Source organism: Myotis nattereri, assembly GCF_964212035.1.
Source record: "Myotis nattereri genome assembly, chromosome: X".
NCBI lineage: Eukaryota > Metazoa > Chordata > Mammalia > Chiroptera > Vespertilionidae > Myotis > Myotis nattereri.
In genome coordinates, this window is record NC_138078.1 from 152,324,116 (window position 1) to 152,340,737 (window position 16,622).

Consider the following 16,622-nt stretch of genomic DNA (forward strand, 5'->3'; position numbering starts at 1 on the left):
CATTCTCGTGGGTTTTGAATCTGCTCAATTACATGCACCTGGTCAAGCTTTATTTACTTGCTGCACCCACATCACAGCCCACATCACTTAGCCATGTGGGACCACAGGTTTGGACCATAGGTTCAAGCTTACAACCATAGCCTTTGGCTAGAATTGTGCTGGGACGTGCACATGGCTTTGCCACAGAAGGATCGTGCCCTCTCATTAGTCCCAGGCTTGAACCTGTCCAAACGCTGTAGCTGCTCTCCACAATATACATCTGTCAGACTAAAAATGTGTCTATGGTTTGATCACACGCAAAGAAAGAAAGAAAGAACGGAACTAGAAGGAGGTGTCAATGAAAGGTGCTAAAATGATCAAAGGTTTTGAGGTTGGACCAAAAATAGTGTTTACTCAACTTGAAAAGACAAAGGAGAAATGGCCTACAAACTAATTTCCCTACCTAATTTCAGAAACTTCAAATTAGGGCACTTTTCAGAGTTCAAATAGGCAACTTGAGAACAGCTATGGAAATGCTTCCTTTCGTGATTAAATGACTCACATTAGGGCACAAGACCAGACTAAATCAGATCAGAAAAGGTAGACATTCAAAGTGGTTACATAGGCCTGTGCACCCAGTGGGTCTCACCTTCTGGAAGCAGATTAACAGATGCCTTTGTTTCCCAGCTGCCCATCCACTGGGCCTACTCTCAGATTAGACTCCTCCAACTCCTCACCAATATCTGTGCCCATTTACTTCAGGCTGACTACACAGCAGCCTGAGAGTCTTCCTCTGGGCCAGAGCTCACACCTGTTTTCTCGGAAGCTCCTGCCTCGCATCTGGCAAAGAGCAGGACTGTTCAGTAAAGACTTTGGTTATTGTCTGGCTCAATAGGGTTCAAGTTCTTTCTTAACCACCATATCCACACATGAACCACATGTAGCTTCTTGTTGAAGGTTCCCCCTATCTTTTCTGATTTGGCCTTCAGAGTAGTAGTCAGGCAGGGCATAGACTTTGAAGCAAGACACCAGAGTTGAGTCCTGGCTCTGCCACTTGGAGCTGTGGCCTTCCTTGGCCTCTGAACCTCCCTTCCCCATCTAGAAAGGTCAGGTAGTGCATCTACCTTGCTGCATTTTCCTGAGGATGTGGCTGACACATAATAAATGCTCAAGAATCGGGAGCTGCTGCTGCTATTATGATGTTGTTTTAGTGCTTCATTAAGTCAGTGCGTACCTTGTGGTGTTACAAAATGAATCAAATATAGACCTGCCTTAAGGACTTCCCAGCACAGAAAAGGAGCATGAACAAGTGCACACATAGGGTGATGCATGGAGTGTGTAGGTGGGACAGGAATTGCACAGACCTATGGGAATTCACAGACCAACAAATGATACATTGATCTGGTTTGGCCAGATCAATGATGAGAGAGAATCATGGATCAGCTGCCTCCTGCATGTCCCCCACTGGGGATCGAGCCCGCAACCCAGGCATGTGCCTGGACCAGGAATTGAACCGAGACCTCCTGGTTCATAGATCGACGCTCAACCACTGAGCCACGGCGCTGGGCTATTTTCATCAACTTCTACCTAGATTATATATCAGCAGTATAAGCGATGTTGGGGGAAAAAAAACAATGAAAATTAAGTAAGATTTCACTAAAATAACTGAGTGAAAATGATTATTAGGTTTCCACGCTATCTGTTGAGTTTTTTTAATATACAAAAAAAAAAATTTTCACTCGTATTTTTGTCATTGCCGTTCCATAAGGCCAGAAGTTTAGAACTGGCTTTAGTCGCTTCATAAAGCTGGAGTCCTCTACTTCTGCTGTTGATGGTGCGCTGGGGTCGGGAGTTCACTGCAACACGTGGGACTTTCTTCATATCATCTCTTGCTTTCCAAGGCTTTCAATAAAGGATGATGAATGAGCTGGCCTTGAACTCATTTCCAGATTTTTTTTCCTACTCAGAACAAAGAAAAGGCCCTGAGAAGAGCAGGTAGAAGGAAGTGGATTAGATTAACACGTTAAGCACCCAGTCAGTCACCGGGACTGACACTATACTTTCTGTCTGGAAGACAAAACAGGCTGGGCGCTTAACGTGTTCATACCTTTTCAGAAACAGCGGGGAAAATGAGGATTGATTTCTGCCTTGTACTTTTTATCCCATTCATATCTGTTTAATGTTTTCAGTGAAAGAAAAGCCTGGTGTCTGTAGTTATTCAAAACTAAAAGGTATCCACAGTGCCTTCAACAGTGAATGGTCAGACTGTGGTACATCCATGCCATAGAATACTACCCAACATTAAAAAGGATTAAATTAGCGCAGCCAGTGTGGCTCAGTGGGTGAGCGTCGACCTATGAACCAGGAGGTCAGGGTTCGATTCCTGGTCAGGGCACAGGCCCGGGTTGCAGGCTCGATCCCCAGTGTGGGGCGTGCAGGAGGCAGCCGATCCATGATTCTCTCTCTTCATGGATGTTTCTATCTCTCTTTCCCTCTCCCTTCCTCTCTGAAGTCAATAAAAATATATTTTTTAAAAAAACAAAATAATAGGATTAAAATATTGATACACGCAACAACCTGGATGAATCTCCAGAGAATTATGCTGTATCAGAACCAATCCCAAAGGGTTACATACTGTGTGTTGCATTACTATAACATCTTTGAAATGTTACAGTAATAGACAAAGACATAGATCAGCGGTTCTCAACCTGTGGCTCACAACCCCTTTGGGGGTCGAACAGCCCTTTCACAGGGGTCGCCTAAGACCATCAGAAAACACATATATAATTACATATTATTTTGTGATGAATCACTAGGCTTTAATGATGTTCAATTTGTCACAATGAAGTTGGGGGTCACCACAACACGAGGAACTGTATTAAAGGGTCGCGGCATGAGGAAGGCTGAGAACCGCTGGTATAGATGAAGAAGAGACTAGTAGTTGCTGGGGGTTAGGAGGGAGGGGGGGAGGGAAATGAATGTGCCTTTAAAACGTGGTGATGGGAATATTCTGTAGCCTAACTTGTATCAGTGTCAGCACCCCCATGGTGACGTTATATGACAGTTTTGGGGGAACCTGGGGAAGTGCACGTGAGATCTCTGTATTATAATAATGGGGATGCTGACACTGATACAAGTTAGGCTACAGAATATTCCCATCACCACGTTTTAAAGGCACATTCACATCCAGTTGTGAATAATACATGGATGTGAATCACAAAATAAAAAATCAAATTTTAATAAAACTGGCCACAGTAATTTCCATGTGGATAACCACTTGATTTATAGCTTAAGCCCCACATCTCTAACATAATAAATAGTACCGCAAGGAAGCAGTTGCTTATATTAGCAACTTGCTTTCTAGTGGAGAAAAGTTGGAACGTATAGATAAGAACGGAATGAAGTCTGAATAGGAAAATAAAGATAACTACTGTTACCCTTTTGGTGTATTTCATTCGGGGGTTTTTCTGACTATGTATTTATCGGTCACAATTGGGAAAATACCATTTATGCAGTTTTGTATTCTGCTTTGTTGAATTTCATATCATGAGGGTTTCTGTTCTTAAAAGTCTTTAAAAGCAGTTTTCATTTGGCTACATAGTCCATTCTATAGATGTCCTGTACTTGATGTGATCATTCTCTAATTGTTAGATTTTTTTCCATTTTGTATTATAAACTAGAGGCCTGGTGCATGAATTCGTGCACAGCTGGGGTCCCTTGGCCTGGCCGGCAATCAGGGCCAATCGGGGCAGCCAGCTGTGGGGAGGGACTGCAGGAGGTTGGCTGGCCAGGGGGAGAAACCATGGGAGGTTGACCAGCTGTGGGAGTGCACTGACCACCGGGGGGTAGCTCCTGCGTTGAGCATCTCCCCCCTGGTGGTCAGTGAGTGTCATAGCAACTGGTCATTTGGTCGACTGGTTGTAAAGGTCACTTAGGCATATATATATATATATATATATATATATATATATATATATATATAATCTTTATACATAATACTTTTTCTGCATTTCCTGTTTTTCCTTAAGGTGGGTTCTGTAAATGGAACTACCAAATCAAAGCTCATGAGCATTTTTTAAAATATATTTTATTACAGAGAGAAAGGGAGATGAAGAGGGATAGAGAGTCAGAAACATCGATGAGAGAGAAACATTGATCAGCTGCCTCCTACACACTCCCCACTGGGGATGTGCCCGCAACCAAGGTACATGCCCTTGACCGGAATCGAACCTGGGACCCCTCAGTCCTCAGGCCGACGCTCTATCCACTGAGCCAAACCGATCAGGGCCTCATGAGCATTTTTAAGGCTCTTCGTTCTGTTACCAGATTGCTTTCTGGAAAAGTGGTACCCATTTACATTCTTACCACTGAGGGCGTGCAAATGGATAAGGTCCAAGACCGAAGTAATTAGAAACAGCATCGCGTTCCAGAACAGACAGATTCCCAATTCGTATCTTCATCTAAAGCAAGGTTTCTCAACCTCAGTACTGTGGATATTTGGGGATGCATCATTCTTTCCAGGGATGGGGGACTGTCCTGGGCATTATGGACTGTTTAATAGCACCCCAGGCCTCTACCCACTAGTGACAGTAGCACAACCTGTCCCCTCACCACCACAGTTGTGACAACCAAAAATGCAAAAATGCGGGACAAAATTGCCGCTGAAAACTGCTGATCCAAGACTTACATGTGCGACAAGGCACTTGTGCTTAGAATTTCCCTAGCATCGCACGCTGGTTCCTGAAGCCCCGCCTCTCAGGGTTTCTCTTCTTTCTCTGGAGTAAATGTGTACAGGCCGTCTGCAGGGTAAAGAAAGCTAGTCATTTCTTTAAGACTTTGTTACTAATTGGTGTATATTTTCCCTGCTGCTGGCTCTCACGATTCCTGGTCAGAAGAGGATATTGAAAGAAAGTGACTGCACTACCATATGCTTGGCCTTGCAGAAGTGGTCTGCCCTAATATTTAACACTAGAGGCCCAGTGCACAAAATTTGTGCACTCGGGGGGGGGGTTCCCTCAGCCCGGATTGCGAGAGGGTGCAGACCAGGCCAAGGGACCCCACTGGTGCACGAGGAGCTGGGGAGGGACATGGGAGGTTATCCAGCCATGGAGGGACCGTGGGAGGGCTCCAGGGCATGTCCGGCCCGTCTTGCTCAGCCCCGATTGGCCGGACCCCAGCAGCAAGCTAACCTACTAGTTAGAGCGTCTGCCCCCTGGTGGTCAGTGCGCGTCATAGCAAGTGTTGAGCGGCCATAGCATATCATTAGCATGTTACGCTTTGATTGGTTGGACGGATGACCGGACACTTCGCATATTGGGCTTTTATTATAAAGGATGGTGTTTGGAAGTGTCAGTCAGTATACTTACCCTTCGTCTTTGTGAACAAAGGAAAAAGAATGGATGGAGATATTTGCTAATTCAAGTTTGAGCCTTAAAAGTCCCAAGAAGCCTATTTTACACGTTGAAGGGGTTGGTCCCTCAGATCTGGCTTTACCTTCAGTTCCTGCTGGAATGGCCTATATGAAAGGGTCACCGTGTTACTCCTGTAATATCCCAGCACCTCACGGGGCCAGGGAACCCACATTCCTCTGATGGATAGCTTGCTGCACCCAGGTCTTCTAGCGGCTCGATTATAGTTGATCAATTTCCTTAATTCAAGTAAGACCAGCTTCGATTTACTCTGAAAAATGAAGCGCATGCATTACATTGTTAAGAACATAAACTCAGCAAGAATACTCCATCCTGAAAGATCTGAAATTCTGTGTAGGCCTATCCTTCGCTCAGGACACTGACCTTTGACGTCTGCCGGTCAGCCCATTGTTCTGCAATGCAGCACGCAGATGGCCCAGGTTGGTCCGCCATTGACTGTGTGCCGGCTCTTGTTCTGTCTGTCCCCCCAGGAGCCGTCTCCCAGGTGCTGGACAGCCTGGAAGAGATCCACGCGCTCACAGACTGCAGCGAGAAGGACTTAGACTTTCTCCACAGCGTATTCCAAGACCAGCATCTTCACACGCTACTAGACGTAAGTCTTCCTTTTCGTTATCATTTGGGGGGGTAAGTATTCAGCGTGTCATTTCACTTTATGTTCATTTCTCGATGTCCATAATAATAGTCCTTTGCCCGTTGCCTTAAGTCTGTGGGCAATCATCCATCACAGATTCAGAACTAAAATAAAGTGCTGGATGACAGAGAGCACAGTACAATATAGCCTCACAAGTCACGGTGAAAAAAATCATGCGTGTGTATTTCTACTAGAAGAACCCATTGATCTCAGCCGTGGTTACTTTTCACTGCTTTAAACACTGTTTTGAAAACATCGCGCCTCAAGCATGAGGATAGGAGAGAGAAAAGCCAAGAAAATATTGGGTAATGGACCGTGTTCCCACATTTCAGATCTAATGTTGCCGGTTTTCTGAGACTCGGTGTCTCCTCCTTCAAACAGAGAATGCACATCACTATGAAGGGACAGGGCCGTTGCGAGCAGGTCGAGACGCACAGAGAAAGCAGAAGCCGATCGTTCCCACCCTCCTTCATCTCAGTCACGTTTTAGTAAAATGTGGTTGTCAATATGATATTGAAATCAGACGTTGGCCTCTGTTCCCGGCTATTCACATGTCTGTTGTGCTCTGTCACTGCTGCCCATGATGCAAAGCGTTCACCGGGTGCGGCTCCCGCCGGAGGCATGCCCTTCGCTGGGCCTGGGCCGTGCGATGGATGCAAGGAGCTGCCGCTGACCTTGGAGTTGGGCTTATGTCAGTGCAGTCAGTGGCTAGGGCTTGGCTCAGACTGACTGGCCTCCTCTAGATCCAGGGCTCCCTGTCATGGAAAGGCTGAGACGCCCACATTGGTGTCTGAAGTTGTCTTTCTCTCACTAATACAACAAGGGGTCTGAGCGCCCCAAGCCTGAGACTCAGGGGAAATGCCAGGGCGGGTGGGCAGGGACAGGCTGGCCTCTGGGGCGGGGCCAGCCAGCAGCTCTTGCCCAATGCCAGCCTCAGACCTCATGGAAACATCTGGAATGACGGCTGCCTTCTTGGGTAGACACTGTTCCAGCCTCAGAAGAGACTCAGAGTTTGGAGAGGAAAGACATGCCTCCAGTTCGCGTGGGTGCTTCTGACTTCTACACTCACAGATGTGTCTACCGTGTCAGCATCTGCCTCCCAGCGCACCTGGCTGGGTGACAAGATGCCACGTCTGTGAGGCCAGCCCGGGGCAGTGTTGGGAGGCACTTGGTTCTCACGATCCAAACTGAGCCGCCCTTCGGTGAGCGCTTAATCAGCATGGGCGACGCGGGCATCGTGACCTCCAGCCCAGAGATGCGCTTCTCAGCTCTTGTTTCAGACGTCAGAGGCCATTTCAGCAAAGTAGCCAGTGAAGGATTCACTGGCCACATGGAGAAGCCATTCAAAGGGCTTTATTTGGTTTGGGGTTTTTTATACTTTTTTAAATATGTTTTTATTGATTTCAGAGAGAGGAAGGGAGAGAGATAGAAACATCAGTGATGAGAGGGAATCATGGACCGGCTGCCTCCTGCACGCCCCACACTGGGGATCGAGCCCGCAACCCGGGCCTGTGCCCTGACCAGGAACCGAACCGTGACCTCCTGGTTCATAGGTCGATGCTCAACCACTGAGCCACACCGGCCAGGCCCATTAAAATGTCGTTAGTACTTAAATGCTTGTGGTGTGCACTAAAAAAGGAACACAGTCTGGCCATCTCTTGAGAAGAAGCTTTTCGAACTAAGACCATTCATGATTCTTCCTTCTGAGCTTCCAGATCTCATCATTGGATTTGGATTGTTTTGTTTTGCAAAATCAATGTTGGTTCCCTATTAAGGATTCCAAGTAGCGACACCTCGTGGCATAGTTTTGCGGACCTGGGATTGACTGATACTTAATCCCACTGAGACAGTTTATACAATACCTTAATTAAATTGGAACAATTCCTGTTCATTCCAAAATAGCTAAAGGCGAGGCCCTCGTTCTTACGCTGCCAAGAAACAGGATTCAGTGCCTATAGAAGACTAAATAAAGATCACCTGCTGTCTTATTTTTTCTAGTCATGCCTTTAAAACAGTAACAAACTCCACATTCAAAGAAAGATTATTAGCAGTTACTTAGAGGAAACAAAACACGTGTCATGTTGAAAGAACTTACAGTAAAACAAAAGAAGAAATACAGTGGCTCCACTGCGGGGGGCGGGGGGAATGCTCTCTGATTTGAATTCTAGTAAAACATATCTGGTTTCATCTGTAGTTAGAAATAGGTCCAGAATCTCTAAATATTTGCTACCCAACCAGTTCCACTGGGCACACACCCCGCTCCTTATTTTGTAGGAAGCAAGAAAGAGGCTTGAGGAGGAGCGGTGCCTGGCCCAGCTTGGCCCAGTGTGTCTACTTTCTGAACTTAAAAGCCCTGGTGCAGCCCGGCCTGTGTGGCTCAGTGGTTGAGCATTGGCCTATGAACCAGGAGGTCAGGGTTTGATTCCCAGGCAGGCACATGCCCGGGTTGTGGGCTCCATCCCCAGTAGGGGGCGTGCAGGAGGCAGCCGATCCATGTTTCTATCTCTCTATCCCTGTCCCTTCCTCTTTTTAAAATCAGTAAAAATATTTTTAAAAGCACTGTTGTGGAGATGGTCTGTATGTGAAATGTACAGATCCATTTTAGTATAATACAACTTGTCATGTGTATTAATTTGCTGAAACTGCCATCACAAAGCACCCTAAACCGGGCAGCTGAAAACAGAAATTACTCCCTCGAGGCTGGAAGTCCTAGATCAGGATGTCAGCTGGGCTGTGCGCCCTCCAAGGAGCCCAGGGAAGAATCCCTCCTCGCCTCTGTCCGTTTCTGGTAGTTGCCTGCAGTCCTCGGCTTGTAGGTGCATCACTCCCATCTCCAACTCCATCTTCACGTGGCATTTTCTTCGGCATGTGTGTGACTTTGTGCCTTCACATGACTTCCTGTAAGGCCTCCTGGCATGGGGTTGAGGGCCCACCCTAATTCAATATGACCACATCAGTTTTAAAAATATATTTCTGTTTATTTCAGACCGGAAGGGAGAAGGAGAGAGAGATAGAAACATCCATGATGAGAGAGAAGCATGGACTGGCTGCCTCCTGCACACCCCACACTGGGGATTGAGCCCACAACCCGGGCCTGTGCCCTGACTGGGAATTGGGGTTAAAGTGCAGTTAGTTATGTCTTTTAATGATATTTTGAACTAGTTTGGGCTTGGAACTTGCATGTGACCCATGGGATGGTCACATGACGGATATTTCTTTGATGGGCTGAAAAATCAAGAGGAGGTGTAGTGTATGTTTTTTAGACAAAAAGCATTTTGCAAATTTTATTTCCTGGTAATTCTCAGTCTTCTCACTTTCCTGTGGAACTGTTCCTATTACAGAATAAATGTTTATAAGTCAACAGTGTCATAAAACATTGTTAAGTGACACATTTATCTCTCACCCTGCCAAACTCTGACAACTGAATTTTAAACATTCACCCACCATCTGTCATACCTCAGAGCAGCTTTTAGCGTTCACTGCTGTTTCAGAGTAAGGGTGAGACCCCACCTGGTTCACATGATTTCTGTGGGAAGCCCTGAAATCATGTTTTCTAAAAATGTAATTAGTTATTAGATTAATGAAACAAAAACTCCTGGCAATAGCCATTTAATTTAGCAGGGTGTTTTGTTTTTTAAGATATGTTTCTTGATTTCAGAGAGAGGAAAAATAAGAGATAGAAACATCAATGATGGGAGAGAATCATGGATCAGCTGCCTCCTGCACGCCCCCCACTGGGGATCGAGCCCGCAACCCGGGCATGTGCCCTGACCGGGAATCGAACCGTGACCTCCTGGTTCCTAGGTCAACACTCAACCACTGAGCCACGCCGGCCGGGCTCTTTTTTTTTTTCTTTAATTTAGCTCTTTTATTTTTTTACTGTTTTTATTGATTTTGAGAGAGAGAGAGAGAGAGAGAGAGAGAGAGAGAGAGAGAGAGAGAGAAGCATTAATGATAGAGAAACATCACCAATCAGCTGCATCTTGCACGCCCCCTACTGGGGATCAAGCCCATACTCTGGGCATGTGCTCTGACCGGGAATCGAATTTAGCAGTTTTATATGATTAATTTATAAGTAGATTTTTATCATGGATCCAGTAACATTTTCAAATATTGCATTAGAAAGAAACCGGTGTCTGGACTCCTCTGTATTTTGTCTCACTGGCGCCTGTATCATTCTTTACCGCTCAGGGAGAGGCAGGGTTAGAGTTTTTCTCTCTGCCCCGGAGCTGGTACTGGAAAACTGCGACTGGATTTACTGTTTTGCTTTTCTGAGAGGATGTGAAATTAGTAGTCAGATTCGGGAACAGCATATTTTTAGAACTTGGATGTTTCCTAAAAGAGCTTCTACGGTAATTTGCTGGTTTTGAGCAGTTTGGAGTCTGAGAAAGAACCTGATACACTGTTGGATTTGGATGTTTAAATAGACTACCAGTCAGGAAATGCCAAAGAGAAGTTTCCCATGAATTTCTAGTCCCGTCAATTCGCACTTAAATGTCTGCAATAATAAGGCCTCTCTGAGGGCCTTTAAAGGCTGAGCACTTGGTACCTTCTCGGGGTCCCATCCCCTCTTTCTTTAAAATATGTTTTTATCAATTTCAGAGAGGAAGTGAGAGGGAGAGGGAGATGGGAACACCAATGATGAGAGAGAATCATGGATTGGCTGCCTCCTACACGCCCCACACTGGGGATCGAGCCCACAACCAGGCATGTGCCCTGACCTGGAATTGAACCTCCTGGTTCATAGGTTGATGTTCAACCACTGAGTCATGCCAGTCAAGCAGTTATGCTTTTTTATGAAAGGAACTAGAGGCCCGGTGCACGAATTCGTGCACCAGTGGGGGTCCCTCGGCCTGGCCTGCGGGATCAGGCCAAAACTGGCTCTCCGACATCCCCCAAGGGGTCCGGGATTGTGAGAGGGCGCAGGCCAGGCCGGGGAGGGACACAGGAGGTTGGCCAGCTGGGAAGGGACCATGGGAGGACTCCAGGGCATGTCCGGTCCATCTTGCTCAGTCCTGATTGGCCGGACCCCAGCAGCAAGCTAACCTACCAGTCAGAGCATCTGCCTCCTGGTGGTCAGTGCACATCATAGTGAGCGGTTGAGTGGCCTTATTATATCATTAGCATATTATGCTTTGATTGGTTGAACAGCCAACCAGATGACCAGACATTTAGCATATTGAGTTTTTATTATATAGGATGTGTGATTTTCACTGTAAGTATTATTAATTCCAGGAGGCCCTCTAGTTCCCTTATTTCTTCAGATGAATTAATTCTTCAGGCAGGGGTTGGGATTTACTCTAAAATGCCAAGAACAATGAATCACCTTGTCCCCGGTACCAGTGTTTCCCAGTGGGTGCCATTCTCTGTTGTTGGACACCTCAGTAAACTTTACCAGAAGGCAAAGGAATGTTCCCAAAGCCATCGAAGTGCAGCAAGCACTGGTCTTTCTTCCTGCTCTTCTCAAGGAGAGGAGGCCTTTTGCCCCAGACAGGAATGGGATGCGCTCAGTTGAAGAACATTCGGTGGGGCTGGCTTCACAGTCCAGGAACATAGCGGCTCCTTCTCTTTGCGGCCCTTCAAACATTATCTCATCCAGCCACTTCTGCCGGGCTGTCTTTTAACTTCCCACAACAGAAATTCGGTTTTGCTACAGCTCCTTGTCCAAATGCTTGGCGCTTACCTAAGCACAATAAAGGTCATATCATAATAAGTATTGCATCGGTCATTAAATAACATAGTATATGCCAAAGCCAATATAAATGTTTTCTTTTAAAGCAGCACAGTACTAATAGGATATTCATTTAGTGTAAATGTTATTTCACTATTGTTGTGGATGCTTCAATATGTAAAGCACATTCGGAAATGAGGTTTTTAATCTTTTTTAACAATGTTTTTCGTGTTTTTTTAATGGGAAACTTTATATTATAGTGCCATTTCTCACAGTTGGGCGAACTCTTTGATCTGGTATTTGAAAGTGCACTGTTGCAGAAGGTTTGATTAAAGGCAAAATAAAGCCTGCCTCTGTCATCTACGTAGGCTTGTTTTCCCTCATGGTTTCTTCTGCTTGCTCAAGAATAGGCGTTATGGCCTGGCTGGTGTGGCTCAGTGGTTGAGCCTTGACCTATGAACCAGGAGGTCACGGTTCGATGCCTGGTCAAGGGCATATGCCCGGGTTGCAGGTTCAATCCCCAGTGTGGGGCTGTGCAGGAGGCAGCCGATCCATGATGTTTCTCTCTCATCAATGTTTCTATCTCTATCCCTCTCACTTCCTCTCTCTAAAAATCAATAAAAAACATATATACAAAAAAGAATAGGCATTGTGACCTGTTTCTCCCAGGACCGGGTTTTAGAGTCCTTTGCCAACTGAAAAAGGCCCAGAGAACAATCAGGTCGGGTCATCTGCCGCCACTGACCAGAAATGCACCCCAGCAACCTACCCCGTTAGTCCACCAAAGACACAGTCTTTTTAGATTGAGCTAGAAGGTCAAGCTAGTCTGATGGGATGGAAACAAAAGCCGGTCCGTACCCACAAGCAATGCCGAAGCCAACAAGGGCCTCCTTAGGGAAGACAGGCCATCATGGATATAGAGCAGGGTGTTACTAAGCCAGCGGCCCCTTTTTACTTTATTGGGGTGGCATTAGTCACCATGAACATACAGGTTTCAGGAGTGGATTACTAATGTGCAAAATCTGTGTCTAGGACCAGGTGCCACCACTCGAAGTCAGATCTTCTTCTGTCCCCTCATGTTAGAACCCCCTTCTCCCCCCACCCCCCTCCCTCTGGCAACACCACGCTGCTGTTTGTGTTCACGAGTTTCAGTTTTATATCCCACATCTGAGTGAAATCCTATAGTCCTAGCTTTTTCTGACTGACTTATTTCACTTCACATAACGTTCTCAAGGTCCACCCATGCATTGCTTTTCAGAGAGCGTGGAAGGGAAGGAGGGAGGGGGAGAGAGAGAGACATCGAGTGGAGAGAGACACATCAACCTTGCTAAATGCTGCATAGAAACTGTGAGCTTGAAAACAAAGGCATGTATTTGAGGACTAGAAATCAAAGGAAGTGCAATATAGTCGAGTGTGGTTAAAAAATGAAATGGCCCTGACCGGTGTGGCTCAGTGGATAGAGCGTCGGCCTGCGGACTGGAGGGTCCCGGGTTCGATTCCGGTCAAGGGCATGTACCTTGGTTGTGGGCACATCCCCAGTGGGGGGTGTGCAGGAGGCAGCTGATCAATGTTTCTCTCTCATCGATGTTTCTAGCTCTCTATCCCTCCCCCTTCCTGTCTGTAAAAAACCAATCAAATATATATATATTTTAAAAATGAGGTGATTTCGTATTTTGAATGGAAATAGAAAGTGACATAGTAGCGGATTCCTTCTCAGGAGAGCTGGATTTCATATCACCACCGACTTCATTCTGCTTTGTTTCAAAGAGCCCGTCTCAAATATAGAAGGCAGCCTCCTAACGGAACTGGGCTTGCAGACAGACAGACAGACAGACTGAGCGCGTCCGCGGGCTGTGTGGGCACTTCTGCCGTGGCCCGGAGCGGGCAGGGAGCCCGTGGCCTGTGTACCAGACAGTGCCCAGCTCCGTTTCCCGTGCCGCTCCCTCCATTTCCTCATTTCGCCATGGGTGTTTTTTTTTATGTTTTTGTGGGTTTCTTTTAGTAAAAAATGCTGAGGTTGGGTAACTCTCATTTCATTAGAAAGAAAAAACAAATAGATTCATTCTTGTTTTCTCTCCAGGGATAATTCATTAACATTTTTCCCTCCCTCCACCTCACCTTCTATGCTTCAGATTTACAAATACATTTGTTATCTTCAATTTTCAGGAAAGCAAATAGCAAAAGGAATATATTTGGGGGTTTTGTTGTTGTTGTTTAGTTTTGGTTTGGGGGTGGGGTTTTTTTAATATTTTTTATTGGTTTCAGAGAGGAAGGGAGAGAGAGAGAGAGAGAGAGAGAGAGAGAGAGAGAGAGAGAGAGAGACATCCATGATGAAAGAGAATCATGGATCAGCTGCCTCCTTCACACGCCCCACTGGGGATCAAGCCCACAACCTGGGCCTGTGCCCTGACCGGGAATCGAACCATGACCTCCTGGTTCATGGATCAATGCTCAACCACTGAGCCACACCGGCCAGGCAAGGAATATTCTTTGTCATTTCAATCCACCCTGAATGTCAGCTTCTAGTGCATCAGCTACAGCTCTCGGGCCAAGCCAGCCGCCTGTTCTTGAAGGGAGTTGTGTTGTACCACAGCCACGCCCACTATTTTATGAATCCTTAGTGTCTGCCTTCACATGTGTGGCTGGGTTGAGTGGTTGTGACAAAGTTCAAATGGCCCTCCACGCCCGAATATTTACCATCTGGCCAGGAAAGGATGAGGATTCTAACATTTTTACCGGGGCAGGGCTGTAGTTGATGGGCTAATATCTTTATTGTTGAAAGTTTTACAGATGTCCCTCTTTTTCCCCCCATTGACACCTCCCCGCCTCCTCCCCAGGCCTTTACCACACTATTGTCCGTGTCCCTGAGTTTTGCATATATGCATTCATGATACTTGTATTTCTCTGACTCGCTTATTTCACTTAGCGTGATACTCTCAGGTCCCTCCGTGCTGTCTCAAAGGGTAAGGGATTCTTCTTTTTTACAGCTGCATAGTATTCCATGGTGTAAATGTACACAGCTTTTTATCCACTCATCTACTGATGGGCACTTGGGCTGTTTCCAGATCTTAGCTATGGTAAGCAATGCTGGGATCACTGGGTGCAATAGCAGTTCCATATTTAATTTTTGAGGAAACTCCATACTGTTCTCCACAGTGGCTGCACCAGTCTGCATTCCCACCAGCAGTGCACAAGGGCTCCCTTTTCTCCACACCCTTGCCAGCACCTATTTGTTGATGGTAGCCATTCTGACAGGTGTGACATGGTACCTCATTGTCCTTTTAATTTGCATCTCTCTAATATCAAAAGGAAAAGGGAACCCACTATATGAGAGAACGTATTTGCCAATGATACATCTGATAAGGGGTTAATTTCCAAAATATATAAAGTACTCATGCAACTCAACAGATGGCCAAGAGACATATGAGAAAATGCTCAGTGCCATTAATCATCACCTCACACCTGTCAGAATGGCTACCATCAACCAATCAACAAGTGACAAGGGCTTGAATAGTGGGGAGAATAGGGTTGCCAACCTTATAGGCTTATTTGAGTAATGTGTATTAAGAACTTTAAGTAGGAACTATTACTAGCATGCAATAAGTGCTCAATAAAAGTAGCACTTGTCATTGTTGTTATTAGTACTGTTATTCTTACTCTCAGAACTTAACACTGCATCTAAGATTGACAGCTACCCGAAGCAGACACTTCTAGACACCGTTTCAAGTTTTGATTCAGTAGGTCTGGTGGGAGGCCAGAACCTGCATGTTTCCTACATCCCTCAGCTGATTATGCTCCGAGTCCTCAAGAAAGCACTCTGAGCTCTAGCCAGTGTGGCTCAGTGGCTAGAGCATCAGGCCTGCGGACCAAAGGGTCCCAGGTTCAATTCCGGTCAAGGGCACATGCCTGGGTTGCGGGCTAAGTTCCATGTGCAGGAGGTAGCCAATCCATGATTCCCTCTCACCATGGATGTTTCTATCTCTCCCTTCCTCTCTGAAATTAATAAAAATATTTTTTTAGAAAAAACCACTCTGCCCTGAGACCCAGGGAGCTGCGCTTGGCACAGCAAGGCCAGGCCGAAAATAAAAGGTCTCCAGTGGGATTTCTGTGGCTGTGTGAGTGAGTACCAACCAGCGCGCATGGATCCGATGTGTAAATAGAAACTCAGACTAATCCTCGCTGCAAAGTGTGAGAGCAGCGCTCGTGGTAGCCCTTGGTCAAGAAAAAGACAAACTTTATGTGGTGAGATTATTACAGAGCGATAGTGCCGCCAACTTGGGAAGCTTCGGTTAAGTCTCCTCTTCACACAGTAGCGTTATTATTCATGTCGTTTTTGACTTTGTTTGATTGTCAATACTAGGACAGGTCGGGTGATGACTATGTCTATTTTTTTTTACGTGTTATGTATTTTCAATGTTTTTGTTTAACTGATGGCTCCTTGCATTGTGGGGGGAGGGGAGCAGAGGCGGGGGCGGGGGGGGTGACCTCTCAGTAGTATGGCTGTGCATAGTAGGGAAGTTAAAAAAAAAAAAAAGGCAAAACCAACCCCCAAAAGAATCCCCGTGTATTTTAGAGAAGTGAGGAACCAGAAGTGGCAGCCCAGCCGAGCTCATTTTTAACTTGTCACTTTTCAAAGCTGGCTGTTGAATGAGACGTTTCATCTGAGCTAGAAACCAATATTTCAGTTGCATTTCCACACTATAGAGATTCTTCTCTAATGAAGTAATGGTCTTTAGAAAGTTAAATTTTTAGACCATTTAGATTTCTGGGGCTTTTAAATATTTTTAGATTCTGTCCATGTCTTCTCTTTGGGGTAGCATGGAGGGACCTGGAAACTATTGTGCTAAGTGAAATAAGCCCATCTGAGAAAGACAAATATCACATGATCTCACTGATCTGTGGAATCTAATGA

The 16,622-nt window shown here is 45.9% G+C and overlaps 1 protein-coding gene across 8 annotated transcripts in view; it reads left to right on the top strand.

The window, feature by feature from the left end:
• CASK (calcium/calmodulin dependent serine protein kinase) overlaps positions 1-16,622 on the top strand; it is a gene marked incomplete at its 5' end in the record, with an annotated part of 281,999 nt that overhangs the window by 212,732 nt on the left and 52,645 nt on the right. For all 8 annotated transcript variants that reach the window (XM_081081818.1, XM_081081820.1, XM_081081821.1 and 5 more), the window contains one exon: positions 5,879-6,000. In XM_081081818.1, coding sequence (XP_080937944.1) covers positions 5,879-6,000 — 122 coding nt within the window. The remainder of the gene's footprint in view (positions 1-5,878; positions 6,001-16,622) is intronic.